The sequence below is a fragment of the Schistocerca piceifrons genome, chromosome 4 (assembly GCF_021461385.2).
Source record: "Schistocerca piceifrons isolate TAMUIC-IGC-003096 chromosome 4, iqSchPice1.1, whole genome shotgun sequence".
Lineage (NCBI taxonomy): Eukaryota > Metazoa > Arthropoda > Insecta > Orthoptera > Acrididae > Schistocerca > Schistocerca piceifrons.
The window spans coordinates 78,938,127-78,958,603 of record NC_060141.1 but is presented as its reverse complement, the minus strand read 5'-3'; the positions used below and the strand labels follow the sequence as shown (position 1 = coordinate 78,958,603).

General features: G+C 43.8%; 1 protein-coding gene across 3 annotated transcripts in view; it reads right to left on the bottom strand.

Annotated features, from left to right (window-relative positions):
• LOC124796417 overlaps positions 1-20,477 on the bottom strand; it is a 523,416-nt gene that overhangs the window by 204,797 nt on the left and 298,142 nt on the right. For all 3 annotated transcript variants that reach the window (XM_047260593.1, XM_047260592.1, XM_047260594.1), the window contains exon 2: positions 18,322-18,494. In XM_047260593.1, the coding sequence (XP_047116549.1) occupies positions 18,322-18,494 (173 nt within the window). The remainder of the gene's footprint in view (positions 1-18,321; positions 18,495-20,477) is intronic.

The window sequence follows — 20,477 nt, the reverse complement described above, 5'->3', positions numbered from 1 at the left end:
AAAGGATGCGCCTATGGGCGTACAAGGTGCAGCTTCGTCACAAAATCGACCCTGATGAGAGGCCGTGACGGGAGGGATTCGCAGAGATAGCAAAAATGGATGAAAACGAGGCATTCGTCGATGTCATCTGCGTCGCGGACGAGGCTACATTCTACATTTTCGGCGCGGTAATCACGCACAACAGCCGCATATGAAGAACTGACCCCTCCCCACGTACTGAAAAGAGCGCGAACGTGACTCTCCGAAAGTGAATGTGGTGTAGACTGTGAAAAGGACAGGATTATAGGCCCACACTTCTTTGCCGAACCTACAGTCAATGCAATGTGCCAACATACGTAGGCTTGTTGGAACTGTATGCTGTGTCACAGCTTTCTCGTGATGTGATCTTTCAACAAGATGGAGCACCATGCAATTCTGCGAATACTGTAAGTGGATTCTTGGACCATGAGTTTCCAGATCGGTGGATTTGAAGAGGTAGTCCATCGATTGCTTGACCCCCTAGATGCCCAGACACTACGCCACTTAATATTTTTCTGTGGGGGGTTTATCAAGAATCAATGTTCCAGACACCAGTTCGTGATCTACCAGATCTGTGCCATCGCATTCACGCAGTTACCGCAAATGTTACGCCCACAATGCTGCAACTATGAGAGAAGCGGGACACAGATTATATGTCTGTCGCGCCACTAATTGTGCGTATATCGTGATGTATTAGGTTTCTAAAAGAAAAAAAACATTTGAAGTTACGATACTTGTATAAACATACTGTCATTAAACATCTCAACTACTTCGCATTTTATACTACATGTTTAACACCCTGTATATGTCCTCACACACTGGTACGCAATCTGATTTACCCCGTCCTTCAGTAAACCGTGGTCATCTTTGACGCTCCCCAGTAACACCCGTGTTTTATTGGGTGGCCAAAGGCAGATCTTATTCGGTACTTTTTCAGTATGTGCCCGATTTTTTCCCGATTTTGCGCTGGTGTAAGGTAAAAAGGCTGCCTTTTTCTCTGCGATTTCATCCGTCCCACAGGTTGTACTGTAGTGGTTGGACGGAAGGCGCACCTACTCTGCAATTCCGGTAACAGATTTTTCGGAACACAGTTCTGTGGTGTCAGAGTTCCCGCTGCATCTGATACGGCGCGCGCCTTGCATCAGAGGTTATAACACCCACTTCCCTTGCGCAGGGTTGTGGCTGCTGTCTACATGTAAAACAGGTCAGTGAGCGTTTTCTTCCGATACGTACCGTGGTCCAGGGTGCCACCAGCTCTTCTCCTGACCATGACATTCAGGAATGATAGTCTTCCTTCTGCCTTGGTCTCAATAATGAATTTGATGTTAGGATGAATAGAGTTCAGCCGTGCAAATAAATCATGGAGTTTGTCCTTTTCATGGGGTCAGATGACGAACATGTCGTCCACATTGCGGAAAAAGCACGTGAATTTCAATTTGGATGATTTCAGGACTTCTTCCTGGATGTGTTCCATAAACAAATCCGCAACCAATGGCGAGAGTGAAGCGCCCATTGCGACTCCATCCGTTTCTTCGTGGAATTCTCCAGCAAACAGAAAATACATGGAAGTCAGGAAACGCCGGAAAAGGATGGTGGTCCTCCCAGCATAATTTCTGACCAATGAGTTCAAGTGACTCTCGTAGAAGTACTCTGGTATGAAATGATCTTATGGCATTTTGGCCCAAAGACCTCATCTGGTGTAGTTCGGCAGCCCAGTGCAAGTTTTTTACTTGACGCCACTTCGGCGACTTGTGCAACAGTGATGATGGGGACAGTCCAAAACTCAGCCCTCAAGAGGATAAAATGACGGACCCAGCCGGGAATCGAACTCGGCCCCCTGCATGGCCAGCCGTGCTGACCACTCCGCTACGGAACTGACAGCACTCTGGTGTAAAAAGAAACGCCTTGTGGTCACCCCGCGCGGCTTTTAACGCATGCGGAAACACTGACTCTGTCATACTGAAGAACCGCGCCGCTGATACGAATGAATGTGAGAAAGCATTTTAAGAGTCAATGCACTATTGACACTCCTCACGGGAAGAGGCAGGCAGAAGGCATCATTTAGCAGCCCCAAATTAGACCTGCAACGCTGCTAATCTCAAGACTTACCTTCGCGCTTGCGAAGAAAAAATCGAACACCATTCTTTCTGACGTCTATTTGTTCCTTCATACAAAGAAGACGGGACTGCCTATGCAAAGATTACAGTCTCGAGGCGTGTCGATGTCATTGAGAGACGGAGTACAAACTCGGATTGCGGAAAATGGGGAAGGAATTTAGCGATGTCCTATAGCGATTTAATGCAACGTGGGAAATCTAAATCTTAAATACAAACTATGCATCATGTTCCACACAGAGATCGTCTTGTAGCGGAATTCGACTCTTGTGTTTCTGTCTCGGATCACACACTTAGTATCATTACTGGTTTCGACTTCTCAGCAAGTCACCATCGGATGGTCTGATTGCGCCATACAAAAACTCGGACTATGTAACGCGTTCGAACCATGTGATGACAAGTTGCTGAGAAGTCAAAATCAGTAATGATTCTAGTTGTGCGACCCAAGGTAGGAAAATAAAATAAATCTGGGTGGTTGGACGGCTGATTTTAAACTAGGCTCTGCCGAATGCGACTCCAGTGGGTTACCCCAAAGCGATATCTCGCTAGATCTCTTCGCATGGGGTGACGAAGGCAGTAACAGACAGCTGTGACTGTGATGATACTACTACGGATTCGCTTCCACGTTTTCGTTCATCCCTATCTGAAGAACAAATAACTACCTAAACCCATCAAAAGATTATCATGTTGCGTACTGCAACAAAAACGCGTAAAACAGGTAATCCTACCGCAGATACGTATTTTCTGTGAAGTACTTTACAGATACCATGAAACCACCAACTTATAAATGAATATTCGTTCACAGACAGCTAGTTTCAGTCAGGTGACCATCTTCAAGTCACTTACATATAAATAACACATCAAGCTTAAAGAAGTTTCCCTGGAGTCATTCGGGAGGACGACGGTTCAATCCCGCGTCCGGCCATCCTGATTTAGGTTTTCCGTGATTTCCCGAAATCGCTCCAGGCAAATGCCGGGATGGTTCCTTTGAAAGGGCACGGCCGATTTCCTTCCCCGTCCTTCCCTAATCCCATGAGACTGACGACCTCGCTGTTTGGTCTCTTCCCCCAAACAACCCAACCCAACCCTTGGCGTCAAATAGTACTTGCTTTTAGTTCCAGATGTAATAATGTATTTAACGCCAAGGACCCTTACTCAAACTTTATGTTGTGTTGCTTGACCAAACTAGATGCCTGTGAATAAATATTTATTACAACAGCTTCTGATGGTTCCATGATGCTGGTCTTTAGACTTTGCAAACAGTGAGTGAATTTCTATTGTAATATTCCGAGCAGACAATGACGTTCAAGCATAGTTTGGCGTTTCTGCATGCTTCGCCACGATGTGCACTCTCGCAGAATGGTAGAGCACTCCACGTAGAGCTGCCCGCAAAGTTGAAGAGCACTCCACGTAGAGCTGTCGCTGCTTTCCTCCAATACCCAATAACAAGTTACGTTGTGGCAGACAGGGAAGCTGAAACAGTTCCTCCTCAGTTAACGACATTACTCCGAGGAATCAGGTAACAAGATTATCTCCCAGTAACTGCGCAATCATTTTCCTGATGTGCTAAAGGACGTAAATTAGCAAGACTGCAATTACGTCAGCTCCAGCTACTGCAATCACTTTTGACACTCCACCATTCCTCAGAAAATGCCATTCGTGCACCCAGATGGCTGAGAGAGTAAATTGCCTCCACCCGTGAGAGTCTCAATTAGAATTTATGGCAAAGCAGTCTGCTTACTAGAAAGGACAACTGTCGCGACTTGAGGAGTACATTGGTTTCAGAAAGAGCGAGTGTGGAGGGGAATGCTTTTGACGCCAGAAACACATCATTTCTCTCCTTCGCAACTGCAACCTTTTCCCATTCGAGTGCTCAGCATATTAGTTACTCAAGCAAGGTCTACGGCTTGTTTCACCTCCATACATCGTTACAATTTCTCATGACTAACCGGTCAAACATCGACCGTCCGGCTCACTTGTTTGCTTACCTGACTGAGTGAAGCTTCTCTGTACAGTCTGCAATAAGGTTCGCGAAACGATCATGAACTATCTGATCAAAGGTATCAGGACACCTATTAGTGGACGCTAATATGGTCTGTGTCCACCTTTCGCCTTTTTGACGGCTCGAACATTGTTGGAGAATGAAAGACACTTTCAATGAGGTGTCCAAATGTCTGTGGCGCAATGGGAGCCCATTCTTCGTCTAGAGCCAAAACCAGAGAAGGTAGTGATGTTGGACAATGCGGTCTGGACGAAGTCGACGTTTTAATTCATCCCAAAGATGTTCCATTGAGTTCAGGTCGGGACTCTTGGCAGGCCAGGAAAATTATTGTCAACAAACCATTACCTCACAGATGCTGCTTTATGGCATGGTGTATTGTCACGGTGATACAATCTTCTTCGCCTAACTGTTTCTCTACTGTACGGAGTACACAATGCTGTAAATACGTTCATATCATTCCGCATTTAGCTTTTTCTTATGTGCAGTAAGGGAGCAATACCATAACCACGAAAAATACCCATATACTGTAATACGATTTTTTCCGCACTTCACTGTTGGCTTTACACATATTGGCAGGTAAGGTTTTCCACGCATTAGCCAGATCCAAACCATTCCATGGGGTTGCCACAGGGTATAGCGTGTTCTTCACTTGTTTCCAGTCATCCAATATGGCGTCGCTTAGCATTAACTACAAAATGTGTGGCTTATGAGGAGCTGTTGGACCACTGTGCCCCATTCTTTTTAACTCCCTACGGACACTGTGCTAGCTGGACTACTGGCAGCGCTTTGGAATTAGCGGGTGATTTCTTCCGTTGACGCCGGCCGCGGTGGTCCGCGGTTCTAGGCGCGCAGTCCGGAACCGCGCGACTGCTGCGGTCGCAGGTTCGAATCCTGCCTCGGGCATGGTTGTGTGTGATGTCCTTAGGTTAGTTAGGTTTAAGTAGTTCTAAGTTCTAGGGGACTGATGACCACAGCTGTTAAGTCTCATAGTGCTCAGAGCCATTTGAACCAATTTCTTCCGTTGACTTCTTGCACATATACAACCACCATTCGCAATGCTTGACGGTCCCTGTTCGTCACTACATGAGGTCTGCCTGGGTTTTGTTCAGTTCCGACTGTTCCTTTGCATTTCCCTTTCGCAATCACGCCAGCAACAGTCGACTTGGGCAGTTTTAGAATGGTCGAAATATCCCTGATGAATTTTATGATAATGTGACATCCAATGAAGTCACTGAACTCTTCTGATCGACTCATTCTACTGTTACCGCTTCTCGACTGACAACCCAGTACTCCCCGCCTCCTGTTCTAGTGGCGAGACCGCCTCTAGTGACTTCTAGTGGTCAGTTCCGCATTACTTAGGGGTGTCTGGACATTTTTGATCAGAAAGTGTACAACGGATGACGTTTGAATGTATAGGTTTGAAATAACTTGCGGGCTCTACCGCTGCAGAATTTCGTAGTATTTTCCGAATCGTGCAGTCAAATATGGCACTACTGTTCTTCGTTATTGCACCTCGCATCGCCTAAAATTTATGGCCTTATCCAATGGTTTCCCTGAACGAACTCAGATGTCATCCAATATCGTGAACGAAGTGTAGGACCTAATGAAACATTATTCTCTAAGAGATTTACACACCCATTTTTTTAAGTCACAGACCGTTTATAGTATTTGGTTAACGTTAAAACTATGGCAACTCCCACGTTTCCTACGTTTTTCACAAAACCGAAGTACAGTGGGTCAATGGGGTGCCTGATTCTGTGTCCGCCATAGCACATCGTAAGTTACGCTCAAAGTTCATTCGGTTCTTCACTTTTGTTTCCATTGCTACCATAGTCGAAGGTCTACTTTCACACCTGTAAACTGTGACGCATAGAATCTATATCCTTAAGAATTCGTCCGATAATATTAGCTACTAATCGCAGACCTTTCGCTAAAATAATGTCAGTTCTGTTTCATGCAGCTCTGTTTATAGTGTGTGGCCTTTCCGAGGTCCACGGAACAGCACTTCTCGAATTTCACAAGCTTAAATATTCCTTCACACACAGAAACGGGTCTTACGATCCATATATTTGTCAGTCTTTCAAGTCATAAAAAGAGTTAATATCACAATTTATTACCGATGACTAATGATAACTACCACCACCGAATAAAAAGCAAAAGATATAAACAGAAGACTAAAAAGTCCTTCACTGTTAACTCAGCAACCCACTTAGCATGTCGCAGATACGTAATTCCTTCATTTGTTCAGTATTATTGTACCAACGCATTTTTGACAGCTAGCTTATGGCTCACACTGTACAAGACAACAAACAGAAATTTAAATACGACAAATCAATGTTAAGCAAATTACAAACCAAATTCTCGTCTTCGCAGTGCTTCTGAGGTGTGTGAGAAAAGTAATGAGACCTTTTATCATCTACCAAAGTTTTTATTTCGTTCCAACAACAATGATGTCTCCTTCAAAGACACCGGCGGAGTCATGTAGCAGCGCTAAAAGGCTTCAACTGGTAGCGCCTTAAACATGTAGGTCGCTTTGTTTTGCATGTTCTCCAGTGTCCCACCCAAAATGACGTCCTTTTAAGTTTTTTTCAATTTCGGGAAAAGGAAAAAAGTCACAAGAACTCATATCAGGTGAAAATGGGGGACTATGGGGCTATGGAACAGCAGGGGCGTTTTCTGAGATCAGAAATTCCGTGATGGGAGTGCTGGCGTGACATGGGGCGTTGTCATGGTGCAGCATGCGCTTGTCTGCAGTGTCCGGTCTCACTCCATTCACCCTTTTCCTCGGCGGTTCAAGGACATCTTTGTAAAACATTTGGTTGGCAGTTTGTCCTTGAAGAAGAAATTCAGTATCCTGATACCCCTACTGTGAAAAATGCAAATAAGCATTGCTTTGATCTTTGATTTGCTCATTCGAGCTTTTCTCGATCGAGTGCCATCGCATTGCTGCTTTGTATCACGCTTGTACTCAAAAATTCATCATCTGTGGTCACAAAACTGAACCATTCGTGGTCATTGACAATCCTCTAGAGAAGACAACGCACACGTTTGTTCGATTATCTTTTAGCTCAGAAACCTCTCGCAAATGCAAAACTTCGGTCAAAATTTGATGCGCGTGGCGTCCCCCATCATCCTTATTGTCGTCGGTCTGATCCCACATGAGCATGCACACGTTCGACGATTTCTTCGTTTTTTGAACTCGAGAAGCTCTCTCTGAGCGAGATTCATCTTCAACGTGTTATCAGCCTTTCAAAAATGATTTGCGCCAGCGAAAAACTTGCTCTTGGTAAAGAGGCCTGTTTCAATTTATGAAAGGTCACACTAGTGGATTCCCAAGTTCAACACAAAACTTGATGGCGTAACGTTGCTCTAAATTCCGCTGTTCCATTTTAACACACAAGAAAAACATTCCTTGACTGATGACATTCTCTAAAACCACGTCACGAACGTACAGAGCTGGAACTCGGACTGAGCACCTGGAAGGGATGAACATCGGTATAAGACAAGTAGAACAACCCAGCCTTGCTAGATCGCTCCCAGTGTTGTCAGTTTCATTACTTTTTTCTCACAACTCGTAGTCCCAGCTATAAAAGCATTTTGCTGAAATGCATGAAATGTTTCGTAGTTGACTGCGATCGGAAATTTCCTAAGCACTTTTATTATTATTATTATTTGTGCGTCGTACTGCTTTAGAAAATTGATGTCCCGGCGCTAACCTTCATATCCTGCAAGTAATATGTTGTGAGATGAAGAGGTTGACATAGGAGAGGAAATCGTGTCGGACTGCACCAACCCAGGTGGCAAAAAAAGATGTAGTAGTGGGCATAGCGTAGCTGATCACCAGACCAGAGGAGGCGGTCAACAGTGGCAGGACCTGCCAGAGCACGTGGCGCGCCTGCAGACACACGGCAGCAGGCCTGGCAACAGAGTGTGTGTGACCTGCCGGCGACAGCGTCTTATCTGGCGGCAGCCTGCCAACCGACACCGAGCGGCCGAAACCAGCAGTCAGCACCGGACCCATGCCGATTATTTTAGTCTCTCTCTCTCTCTCTCTCTCTTTCTCCCTCTCTCCCTCCCTCTCCCCCAGAACTACACCACTCTGCTCAACGTCACTGTATGTGTGTGTGTGTGTGTGTGTGTGTGTGTGTGTGTGTGTGTTGTGTGTAGCTACAAACAGTGACGCGCTGCACTAATAGACACACACATGCATTACAACTCTGGGTGCTTGTTCCTTGTTTACGAGTAATTTTTTCATTAACAATTCTCAAATGTTGATGTGCCTTCCATCGGACGCACAAGCATCCAGGGAATACACAGACTCGTCTGATACTTCTACGGCGCACGTCTGCAGTTACTGAATTCCCTTCTGTTGCTAAGTAGCGTCCCAGTTCAAACCAGGTGGTCGTGTGGCCGCATAGATGCAGTCTTTCCCAAATCCCCACAAAAAGAAATCAAATATCGCGAGATCAGACGACTTGAAGGCACATGGCGTAATGTGAGATCCGTACGCTCCTAAAGCCATCGACACCACGAACTGTGCATTCGAACGTCAATGCTGAGCGTGCCGAATTCAACGGGCTCACAAACGATGCGGTTTGCGCATACGCTACGCGCTTCTGAACGTAGCATACTCATCGCAGCGCGTTCCAGCGGCAGCTGTCGACTACATCTGGCCCGCAAATCACGAAGTTTGTTTACGAAATGGTTGGTCGAAAAATTCCTAGCTCAGTTAAATTAAAATGCACATTTCCTCCCTTGTCCATGCCCCAGTCAGCTGTTCTGTCTGTTATTACATATAAATAGAAACTATAATATCACTGAACATGTTACAAGGCAAAAAGGAAAGTTGAACATGTACAGTAACTAAGGACACCAGCCTTACAAAAATTCCATTAGAAACAGTGCGATACAAATGTGCTGTAGTCTATCGCAAAGTATAAAAATTATTTCACGTTTTTCACCTTTTAGTAAAACCTTGAACTTGAGAACGTGTGAAATACAAGACGAAACAAGAGAGTAGAAAATATCACACACACACACACACACACACACACACACACACACACACAGAGAGAGAGAGAGAGAGAGAGAGAGAGAGAGAGAGACCTAAGAGAAAGCGCCCGTATATTCGCGTAATATCGAGTATTACACAATATATGTATATTTTATAAGTCTCAGTACCTATTAGTTGACGCGAAAGTGATAAAAAAAATTTGGAGGTAGCGAGACGCGAACCTGCAACACATTACACACCACTTTGTAATTCGACGTCTCTATTAATAACGCTGCATTGAACGTCTTTCACACACGATTTTGTCTTGTACGTTACTGTCTTCTGAAGGCTTTGATCGCTGATACCTTAATATCTGACATTTAATTATAACAATTCATACAAAGAAAAATTTGTTTTTCACGGTTCTTCAATGTGTCTTTGCCTTGAAACAGCACCTTCATTACGACGCAAATTACAATTTTAAAATTATTTAAACATCTATACGACGTTTCTCGTCATTTTAACAAAACAAATCACAGCTACCAATGAACAACGGATTCTCGAGAGATCACCTGAAACTGTATTCATTGACGAGACGTTCCATCTCATTGGTCTATGTTCAAAACCACGTTCTGTCCTGCCTGATATTGCTCCACACGTTCGGGAAGACTCCCCAGCGTGCTTTCCCGCGTTACGGCGACAGAAACTTGGGCACGCTCAGCGTTGCCGTTCGAGCGCACGGTTCCTGTGACGACGCATTACGCTATGCACTGAGCACTACAGTGCCCAACTCCCGACTAAAATCACGCTGCACAGTTGTAACTGAACTGCTGATCTGAAAACGCAAGATGCCTTCTCTACTCGAACCCACACAGGCTAATGAATGAGCTATGTAACCTGCCCCACGAAGACCCCTATGGCAACCACATGGAACGGCAACACCCACATAGAGGAAGTTTCGCTGCGCACGTTAAAATTAACCTCCAGTTCCTATTTTCATTCATGTAGAAGATACGGCCTTGTGACATCGGTCAAGGCCAAGGTAAGGCAACCGCGGGGATATGTTTTGGGCAATTAGTTCGTAAAAAATGGCTCTGAGCACTATGGGACTTAACATCTGAGGTCATCAGCCCCCTAGAACTTATAACTACTTAAACCTAATTAACCGAATGACAACACCCACATCCGTGCTCGAGGCAGGATTCGAACCTGCGACCGTAGCGGTCGCGCGGTTCCAGACTGAAGCGGCTAGCACCACTCGGCCACAGTGGCCGGCCAGTTAGCTCGAAAAATTAAAAATTAACATTCTTACTTCCTACAGTGACATCCACACTCGCAGTTTTGTCAAGTCTCCAAGTGCTTCAGAGAACTTACCCAGTGCCTTTTCAGAGAAATACTGAGGCTTCAGTTGAAATACTACACAATAGTATCAGACTTTTCTGGCAAGAATTTGAACCCTGTCATCAAGCAGAATCTCCACACGTAACTGTTAGGCGGCCGCTCATGGCGCGGCTTAAGATGAAGTCCTCGTGGCTGTTCCCCCCCCCCCCCCCCCTAGAGTAAGCTACACATCCATTTTAAATTTCTTGCCGATAACAGGGCTATATAGTCATTTCAAACGGATCTACAAGAAAATAAATCACTTCGAATGTACAGTCAGTTTCTACAAAGTGTATGGACATTACAAGAAAAGAGTTTCTCAAGAAGAGATTTTTCTCAACATTGAATATAGATAGTGTTAGCAAGCCTTTTCTGAAGCTATGTGGCTGAAGGGTATCCTTGTATGGAAGCAAAACGTGGACCATAAACAGTTTAGACAAGAACAGAAAAGGAGCTTTTGAATCGTGGTGCTATAGATAAGATAGCTAGATCACGTAACTAACGAGGAGGTACTCAATCGAACTGAGGAAACAAGAAATCTGTGGCACAACTTCACTAAAAGAAGGGATCGCTTGATAGGAAACATTCTGAGACATCAAAGAATCCCCAATTTAGTACTGGAGGGAAGTGTGTGTGTGTATGTGTGTGTGTGTGTATATGTGTGTGTGTGTGTGTAGGAGGAGGAGTGAGGGGGGTTGGGGAATCGTAGAGGGACACCACGAAATGAATACAGTAAAGAGATTCAGAAAGATGTAGGTTGTAGCAGTTATTCCGATACAAAGGCGCTTTCACAGGATAGAGTAGTATGGAGAGGTGCATCAAACCAGTCTTCGCAATGAAGACCACAATAATATGAACATTACCAATTTAAAAATTAAAAGAAATATTGTGCTTGAGTTACAAGTCTAGAAACGGATGTCACATGACACTTAAACAACCGCCTAATACTACGTCGTACTCGTCAGACGTGCGGTTAAACGCACTGTAACGCGCTATTACTGCAAAAAGACCGTGGCTGCTTAGAGACTGCGCTATGAAATCACAGGAAATGTCGAAATAATGCTGCGTCATTGTCATGGGTAACAGCCGCCGTACCCTTATGCCAGAGTTCCACTTTCCTTCCGTCAATCCTCCTTTAGGTTTCCCGTGGTGCTCGTAAATCTGTTACAACTAATATCAGGATGGTTCATTTGAATAGAATACGGGCGATTTCCTTCCCCATCCAGCCCTATCGAAGCAGGTGACGACATCGTGATCAGCGGGACGTTAAAACCCAGTCTTTCTTCCTTTCTGTACAGACAACGTCGCTGAACCGAAACTACAAAGCAGCCTCAGTAAACCATCAGTGAAGAGGATTCGGCTACAAATGCCGAACAGCGGATGACCGCGTGGGCGTCCAACTGCCACAGTACGGTAGGATACACAGCAGGGTCCTCGGCAGCGCCGAGAGAGTGCTTCAGCTATCCTCTCGCCATAAATCTGGCCTCAGCGTATCTGCAAACTGGTTCCGCTGGCTGGAATGGCCTTCGCTTACTAACCCACACACATTGTATTTCACTGGGCCCTTAACTCTGATTTCAAGAGCTCGACTCTCTGCAACTGGAAACAAATTTCCACGCGATTGCTAGCATCTCGCCCTCAAATCAGAAGCACGTGGAAATAATATCGTACAAGTTTCGCCTGCACAAGTACCTCGCACAAAGGTCACTTACGTGTCAATTTGGTAAGAGTCGCAGGATGAAGCTACCAAAAATGCAATAACGGAATCGGAAGTTCAAATCAGAAATATTTGCCACTCTCTCCGCGCCACTTGGAATGAATTTTCCAGAACTCTGCTCGCAGCTTTACTTACAGTCTCAATACGAACCGTTTACCAGATACTGTACTAATCTTCAAATATGTTTTCACACTCTGCAGACATCCTTGTACGTAGGACAACCACAGCCATAGGTCTTCTTCTTGGGTATAAACGAATAGCTTCTGCTGTATTTAGTCCTTTACTTTTAGATCACTACCGGTTTCATGGTACTAAAGGCCACATCTTCAGGTGACTATCTTCAGGACAATAAATCAGGAAGGAATAACAGCCCTGAGACATCCTCTGAAACGATAACTTTCTAGAATTATTATAAAATTTATTTTTAAAAAAACTATTAAAAGCTTATGTTAAAATATTAAAATATTTGTACTCACATAATTGAAGCATTAGAGCTGAAAAGCTCGGAACTGTGTACCAACATTCGTTGTCCGTCAGAACAAAACACCGCTAAAACACGGTATGTCGTTGGGGTGATTGGTTCAGACAGACAACGAATTTTGGTACACAGTTCGAGCTTTCCAGTTCAAATGTTTCAGTTATGTGGGTATAAATATTTTAATATTTTCGTGTAAAAGTTACATAATTTTTTTAAATTTAAATTTTAAAATAATTTTAGAAAATTATCATATTACTGCATGTCTCAGGCTTGTTATTCCTTCCTAGTTTATTGTTATGCAAATGTTCAGTGCCATGAAAGAGGTAGTGATCTAAAAATGAAATACTAGATACAGCTGAAGCGGTCTGTTAATACTGAAGACGGTTTTTACACTCATTTCTTGCCCTGGTGATTAAACTGGAAAAGACATGACACACCCAACAATGTTTCTGTATTCTTTAAAAACTGCCATTAATGATTTTGACCCTCATGCTCTGTACTGCTGTTTCTTATTCAAAATAAACTGATAATGTGCATTAATAAAACAAAGTTATATGATATCCATCATAGTGTATTTCACACAATGAAAGCAACTGTTTCCTACAAATTATGACGGACTATACGTTAGTCGGAATAAGTACTGATAAAACTGATTCACATTGTGGATTGGCCTGTATAAAACAAAGTTTAAAACTACGCATTTTTTAAATGGTGCATTGTCGTTCAAGTATTTCGAAATAAGTGGTGCTACACACAGAAACTAGTACAGCACATATTTAACACATCATGCTTGAGTCATTTCGTTACAACATGCCTTCCATGATCATAAAGACGAGTCGCTACACAGGTATATTGTATTTCTTACTTCTTTCAAACACTAACTGTTAAGTAACTGTATCTCTCTTTCCCTCACTGCCTAGCGAGACGCAACATCGGATAGTTCATGCGACTTTCTTTTCCGTTACCCGTCAATCGCACTACTGTCTGTGCTCGGAAAAAATATAAATATAAAAAGAGAATCATGGTAAAATCACAACGACAAATCAGGAGATGCTCAGCAGGCTGTGTAGTTGTGGTGACCATGAAAATCTTCACAAGACTACTTCCTACCCCCTCTCTAGCCTCCCGGATAAGCTCCAGATTCTTCTAGATATTGTGCCATTATGATAGTAACGTAGTGAGCTAGATTTTTTCCCTTTACATTATCTTACAGGAGCTGTAGAATGGAAGAGCGCGAATGAGATAAGTGCACCAAACTACAAGAAAAAAAATCAACGATGTGGCACAGTGATTAAGACACAGGACGTGCTTTCTCGAGGAGCGGTGTTTAAGCCCACGTATCCAGTCACATTTAGATTTCGCCCGGGTCTCCTAAATCGCCGTAGTGGTTCCCTTGGCGAGGAAAAAAAATGGCTCTGAGCACTATGGGACTTAACTTCTGAGACCATCAGTCCCCTAGAACTTAGAACTACTTAAACCTAACAAGCCTACGGACATCACACACATCCATGCCCGAGGCAGGATTCGAACCTGCGACCGTAGCGGTCGCGTGGTTCCAGACTGAAGCGCCTAGAACCGCTCGGCCACTCCGGCCGGCTGTCCGTCGCCATTTGGATCCAACCGGAACTTGTACTTTAATCTCCAATACCCTCATTTCCACAGTAATTTCATTCATAATTTTCTTTCCTCCAGTAAAAAGAAAAGTCTCGATCACGAAGCAGTTTCATTAAAATATGAGTGCCTCAAATATGGTCATGAGATATTACATGCTTCGGTAAGAACAGTATTATAAGGGCGAAAAGTGCTTCGAAATGAAGCTTCAAAATGTAGGCGTTGGAGGATGCATTTTCTGCCTTCCTTTCAATCGTTACACAGCTAATCAAATCTTAACAGATAATTAATATTATGTATGGATTCAATCACTCCGTACAATTCGTGATCCAGCTGAGCGGAAATTATTTTCCTTGTGTAAACAAAAACCACGTTCATTGTATTAATTGCAATAATTTAACGTCTAGAGCTTATTTCATTGAGACTGATGAAAAATGCTCTGAACGACGGAGGAAAAACTAAAATAAATATGTACAAAATTAATTTGAAAACATTATATTTATTCTTAAGCTTTTGTACATGTAAGTATATAATTTAATCTAACCCATTCCCAGGGGCAACGTTGCCAGAGTCGTCAGTAAAAACACCTGCTGTACTTGAGCTGTCCACAGTTATGTTACTGAAAGTGAAACAGAGGGAAGCTGTCACAACTGGATGAAAAATGTGCACGTCCAGCCGGAGCTGACAATCACAACAAAAATTAGACGCCGAGCACGTTTCAACTAGCAAATATGAACACAATAGTCAAGGTTTTACATGAACGGTTGCAGAGAGAGAGAGAGAGAGAGAGAGAGAGAGAGAGAGAGAGAGAGAGAGAGAGTACTTGAATTTGAAATACTCAGGGTTGGAAAAGTCCGAGCTGGATCAATACCGAAGTTGCTGGTATTTGGCCACACAAAACTCAAGTGACCTAAAGTGTCACATAAGCTCTACGGGCAGGAATACGATGACATTGTTTCCATAATTTTGACAGGACAGGAGACGAGGGCCCCAATTTCAGAAATGTACCTAATGGCCCGGCATTGTAATCGGCATATGGAGTTCTCTGGTTGGGAACATGGTGTAGCGTGTCGGCAAACTGAAGGGAGTGACACCAACCTCCTCTCCCCTCGTCCAGCTACACCGCTCGGAGCAACGGGGAGTTCCACCAGGTCGTCACACTAAGTCCTCCACAGTGCGCTTTTTAAATAATCGGCAGCGCAATTGATTCAGCCAGAAAGAAGTCCCGGGAGAATTTATTTTCCTCTAAGCACGTTAAATTAAGATACGAATGTAAATCAATAATTATGGCGAAATTTAAAATGTGTATGTCCAAAATCTTCTCCTAAAGGCATTGACAGATTCCGCTAAGCTTTTTAAATCCTTATGGAGAAATTATTTAAAAGTATTTAAGGTTGTTTCTTACAAGAAAAATCTGTACACAAGTAAATGGTGTACAGTGTATTTTCTTCAAAAATGGCTCTGAGCACTATGGGACTTAACATCTATTGTCATCAGTCCCCTAGAACTTAGAACTACTTAAACCTAACTAACCTAAGGACATCACACAACACCCAGTCATCACGAGGCAGAGAAAATCCCTGACCCCGCCGGTATTTTCTTCAGAAAATAATGCATTTTATAGCTTCTAATCCGAAAAGAAGGGACAGGGTGATAGGACATGTTAAGACCTCAGAAAATAACCCACATGGTAGAGGTAAAAATTGTGCCACAGAACAGAGATACCCAATGAATAATCAACGGTGTTGGGTGTAAGTGCTACTCGGAGATTACGAGATTGTCAGAGGACAGGGACTCGTGACAGGGCGCATCAAATCATCCCGAATAAGGATGGGAGATCAAAAATGAATATACCCATTTGAAGAAATTTTTGGAACTGTACTGCACAGCTATTCCGTAAAGGTTTTAACTTATATTTTACAGAACAGTAGTCACCAAGACACATATTTAGCGATAGCATACGTTCCAATATCTTTTAAATGTCAAGTAAATATAGAGATAAATTCAGGTATGGTGTCAGAAATGAAACTAATCCTACCTATCACAAGAAATACACTCGAGAAGACTCGACTTCTGTCACTTCACGCTGCACTGCACTGCTAAATGAAAAATGTCCTTAGTCTGCTTCCACGGCAGCTCTAGTGTATTCTCACGTCCGAATGATCCTTTCACCAGCAAGAACGCTCATCTAGTTTACAGATAGGCCGTATCACTAGCGAACAACATTATATCAGCAGCACTTGTGGTAGCTAGTGAGAGATTACGAAGAGAGTGTTATGTCACAAAAAACAGGAGTGGCATTGGAATTTTATAAACGCGGAAGAGACGTGCAAGACGAATAAAAATCAGGGCAGCCAAGCATGCACAACTCAGATGACAACGCGTGACGGTTCGAAGGGTTGCTTCAAGCCGATGATCATATTCATGTGATGCAGATTACAACGAATTCTATACTTGCATTAGCAGTGCACTGTCTATCGACAATTGAAAGACGTGTTCAAGTTGGATGTCGCAGCTACTTTCAGAAGAGAATAAAGGCAAGCATTTAACGAGCTATCGGGAGGAAGGTGTTTCATTTTTGCACCATATATTCCCAGAGGACAAAACGCGTATTTGGCGCCCCAGACGAAGAAAGCACCAATGTCATGGAAACAACGTTCGTCTTCCGATGAACAACGATACGCTCGATGAAAGTCATTGCCAATCTTTTGGGATATGCAGCGTGTACAGCAGGTTGACCACTTGACCCATGGACAGTTCTTGAATGTTGCTGGTCAACGTGACACGCTAGGACGGCTGCAGCAGGCGATTCTGAGGAAACTAGCTCCCCTTTCGAAAGGTTTCTTGTTGCCCGATAGATCGTCATAATTGTGAATACTTTTATTCCACTGTGAGAGAAGATGGTCAATGCCTTCATGGAAAAATGTTTGCGGCTGCCTACGGAACCGTGATTGTACCCAGAGGAGTACATGTTCGTCTGAAGGAAAATGACAGCCACGAGTGTCTTTCTTCACTTCACGGCTTAAAAATGTGGAAAGGAGAAAGATCGGGACTGTACGGAGAACGTGTAATGGCTTCCCACCGAGATTTCTGCAGCGTAGTCGAAAGACACTGCCAACAAAATACCCGCCCACATGTTGCCCAAGTTGTTCCGACTACACTGTACAAGTCTCGCTGGGAAGCCATTACACGTTCGCCATACAGTCCCGATCTCTCCCCGTGCAAATTCCGTGTTTTGGAGGCCGGAAGATGGACATACGTGGCTGTCGATTTGGTTCGGACGAAAAGGTACATGCCTGTGTACAGTCACGGTTCCGTATCGGACTGCAAACATTACACCATGAAGGCATGGAACGTCTTGTCCCGTAGTGGGATAAGCGTATTCACAATTATGGTAAGTGGGAGAATTTTAAAACTTATCAATACGTTGGTATTCCAGTTATGTGGCGATATATATTGTTGTGGTGTGGTTGAGAGGTTATCGCTGATTAAACCATTTTCTACTACTAGCCCGTCAAACCACAAATAGCATCTGTGGCATTTCTGTAACGCACAATATCTTCGCAGTGGTACGTGGTGTGGGATGTATCATGAAAATTATACTTGCAAGTAAAAATGTCAACGTTGTCACCCGGACAGACGATATTTCCAATACAGAAGTTCAGGCCCGCTGGTTATCTTGGGTGTAGTCTTACCTGTAAAGTCGAGTGACATACTTCCACGACAGAGCTAACATAGGAGATGCTTCTCGAGTACAACTGAGCGAAACTAAGGTGTTGATTTCTGCTGTGCAAGTTTTCTCTCCCCTTACCTGTCACTGTGCCTATCTAGTGCCTAAACGTTTTGGTTATTTTAACAAGGGTGGTTGTCTGTGCAGGGTGGGGCCGTATAACCACCACCACCATTAACAACAACCACCAATCGTTGCCGCTGTCTCTGAAACATCGGGGAAAGTCTTGCGGTTAGCAAGCAGAGAGAGACAGAGAGAAATGGTTGGTCGGTACTCACGCAGGCAGCGGTACATGCGTAGGAAGGTGGCGCTGAGGCGCAGGATGGAGGTCTTGTCCATGCGGCGCGGCGACTGCGCCACCATGGGCACCAGGTGCGCCAGCTCGGTGATCAAGCTGTTCAACTTGTCCCTCCGCTGCTTCTCCGCCTTGTTCCGCATCTGGCGGTTGTTGCTGCAACACACGCCAACACAAACTTAACGTTACCAACTTGAACCTCTGCGTGCAACGCGTGAGTCAAAAATAGTCAACTCTCCGGCAATATGAAACTTCTGCCGAACTCAGAACCTTGTCTTCCAAGGGAAATGCCCCTACGAGCCATTCTGACACGACGTTTCTTCCTCACCGCTTTATTCCTTAACCATTAAAGAAACAAGAGGAAGATGTCTCTACGAAAAAGATAAAGAGCAACAGTATTAAATCAAAAGCATAAAGAGCTTATCTCACAAAACTCAGAATAGCCTCATTACAACCAAAACGACATGCTGCATAAACTGTACATCTGTGGCTGAAATGTGTAGTGTCACAGAAAAACTAAATGACGAGAAAGGAAATAAACGGCGGTCTGTGGCCTGGGAGTGAGAAGACCTCAACTTTCGCGACACACGAAGGGGTAAAAATAAATATAGAACTGCGTTTTTGCATAAGGTGGACTCTTTAATCATATTTTATGCAAACGCGGGCACAGAGTTTGAAAACTAGAAAAAATGTCTAACACGGTTTAAGATCGACTTTTGGCACATATTAGTTCCGCTGGAGACGAATACGCGAATACTGAGCGCACTGACTGAGTCTCCAGAGCATGGCAGTTGTCTATTGTGTCGCAATATTACATCAGACGAACCAGTACCATACACAACATCACATTCAACTGTATCTCCGATACTTGCGAGCAAAGGTCAGCGCACAGTTTCTGAAGGTTGAGATGTTCGCTAAACAAACAGAAAGTAATAATGAAAGGAATAATCAATACACATTATATCTGTGAGGGTACAACGTGCATGCCGCTAAAATTCAGGAACGAGTCCCGCTACGATCAAGGGAGTTATATGGTGTGGTAGCCCACTAACCACATCCATGAAGAAGGTTCCCGTTTTCATCTGAAGGGCGTGCTTTTCAAGATATAAGGGCTGGTAATTTTCGCCCTTTAAAAATTTCTAGAACATTTCAGAGTATTCGAGAACTTTTCACAACATTCCGGACTGTTCTACGATATCCGGGGTGTTCTGGAATGTTCGGGAATAGTCTGAAACATTCGTGAAGATTCCAGAACGTTCGGGTAGATTCCGGAGCAGCCCAGATCATCGTGGAACACTCCAGAACACTCTCGAATGTTGTGGAATATTCTGGAACATTGTGAATCATTCCAGTATGTTCTGGAATTCGTCACTAGTGGGGCTACTCCACTGGTATGAATATATAAAGAAAGGCCCATTGTGGGTTCGAACGTCAGTTTAAAAGACTGTAATTTCCAATTAAATTTGTCTACAGTTTTACAGCTAACAAAGCGCAAGCACCAACTTAAAAATATTACAGCATCAACCTCAAATACTCCTGCTTCTCTCATGGTCAGCTATACGTAGCTTGCTCTCGAGTAGGAAATTACAAAAATTTGTACATATACACCCCGGATAGCAAAATGAAAAATGTTGTTATAAACAAGTATAGTAAATAGTTAGAACTTGTTTTCAATAAAAATTACCTCTTGTACTTTAACAAGTATTGTCAGTAGTTACAATGTTTCCAATAATTTCTTTTACCTCCTAAAGTTTATCCTTTTATTCCTACTACCACACAATCTTATATCAACATCCTGAGCGAAGCCGGGTACCACAAAAAAAATGGCTCTGAGCACTATGGGACATAACATCTATGGTTATCAGTCCCCTAGAACTTAGAACTACTTAAACCTAACTAACCTAAGGACAGCACACAACACCCAGTCATCACGAGGCAGAGAAAATCCCTGACCCCGCCGGGAATCGAACCCGGGAACCCGGGCGTAGGAAGCGAGAACGCTGCCGCACGACCACAAGCTGCGGACCCCGGTTACCACAGCTAGCGTAAAATATGGATCACGTGCGCTATATGCACGCTTGTCGTTCCCGGTCGTGGAACGCGAGATTGCAACAGTTACATGCATCACTCACTATTCGT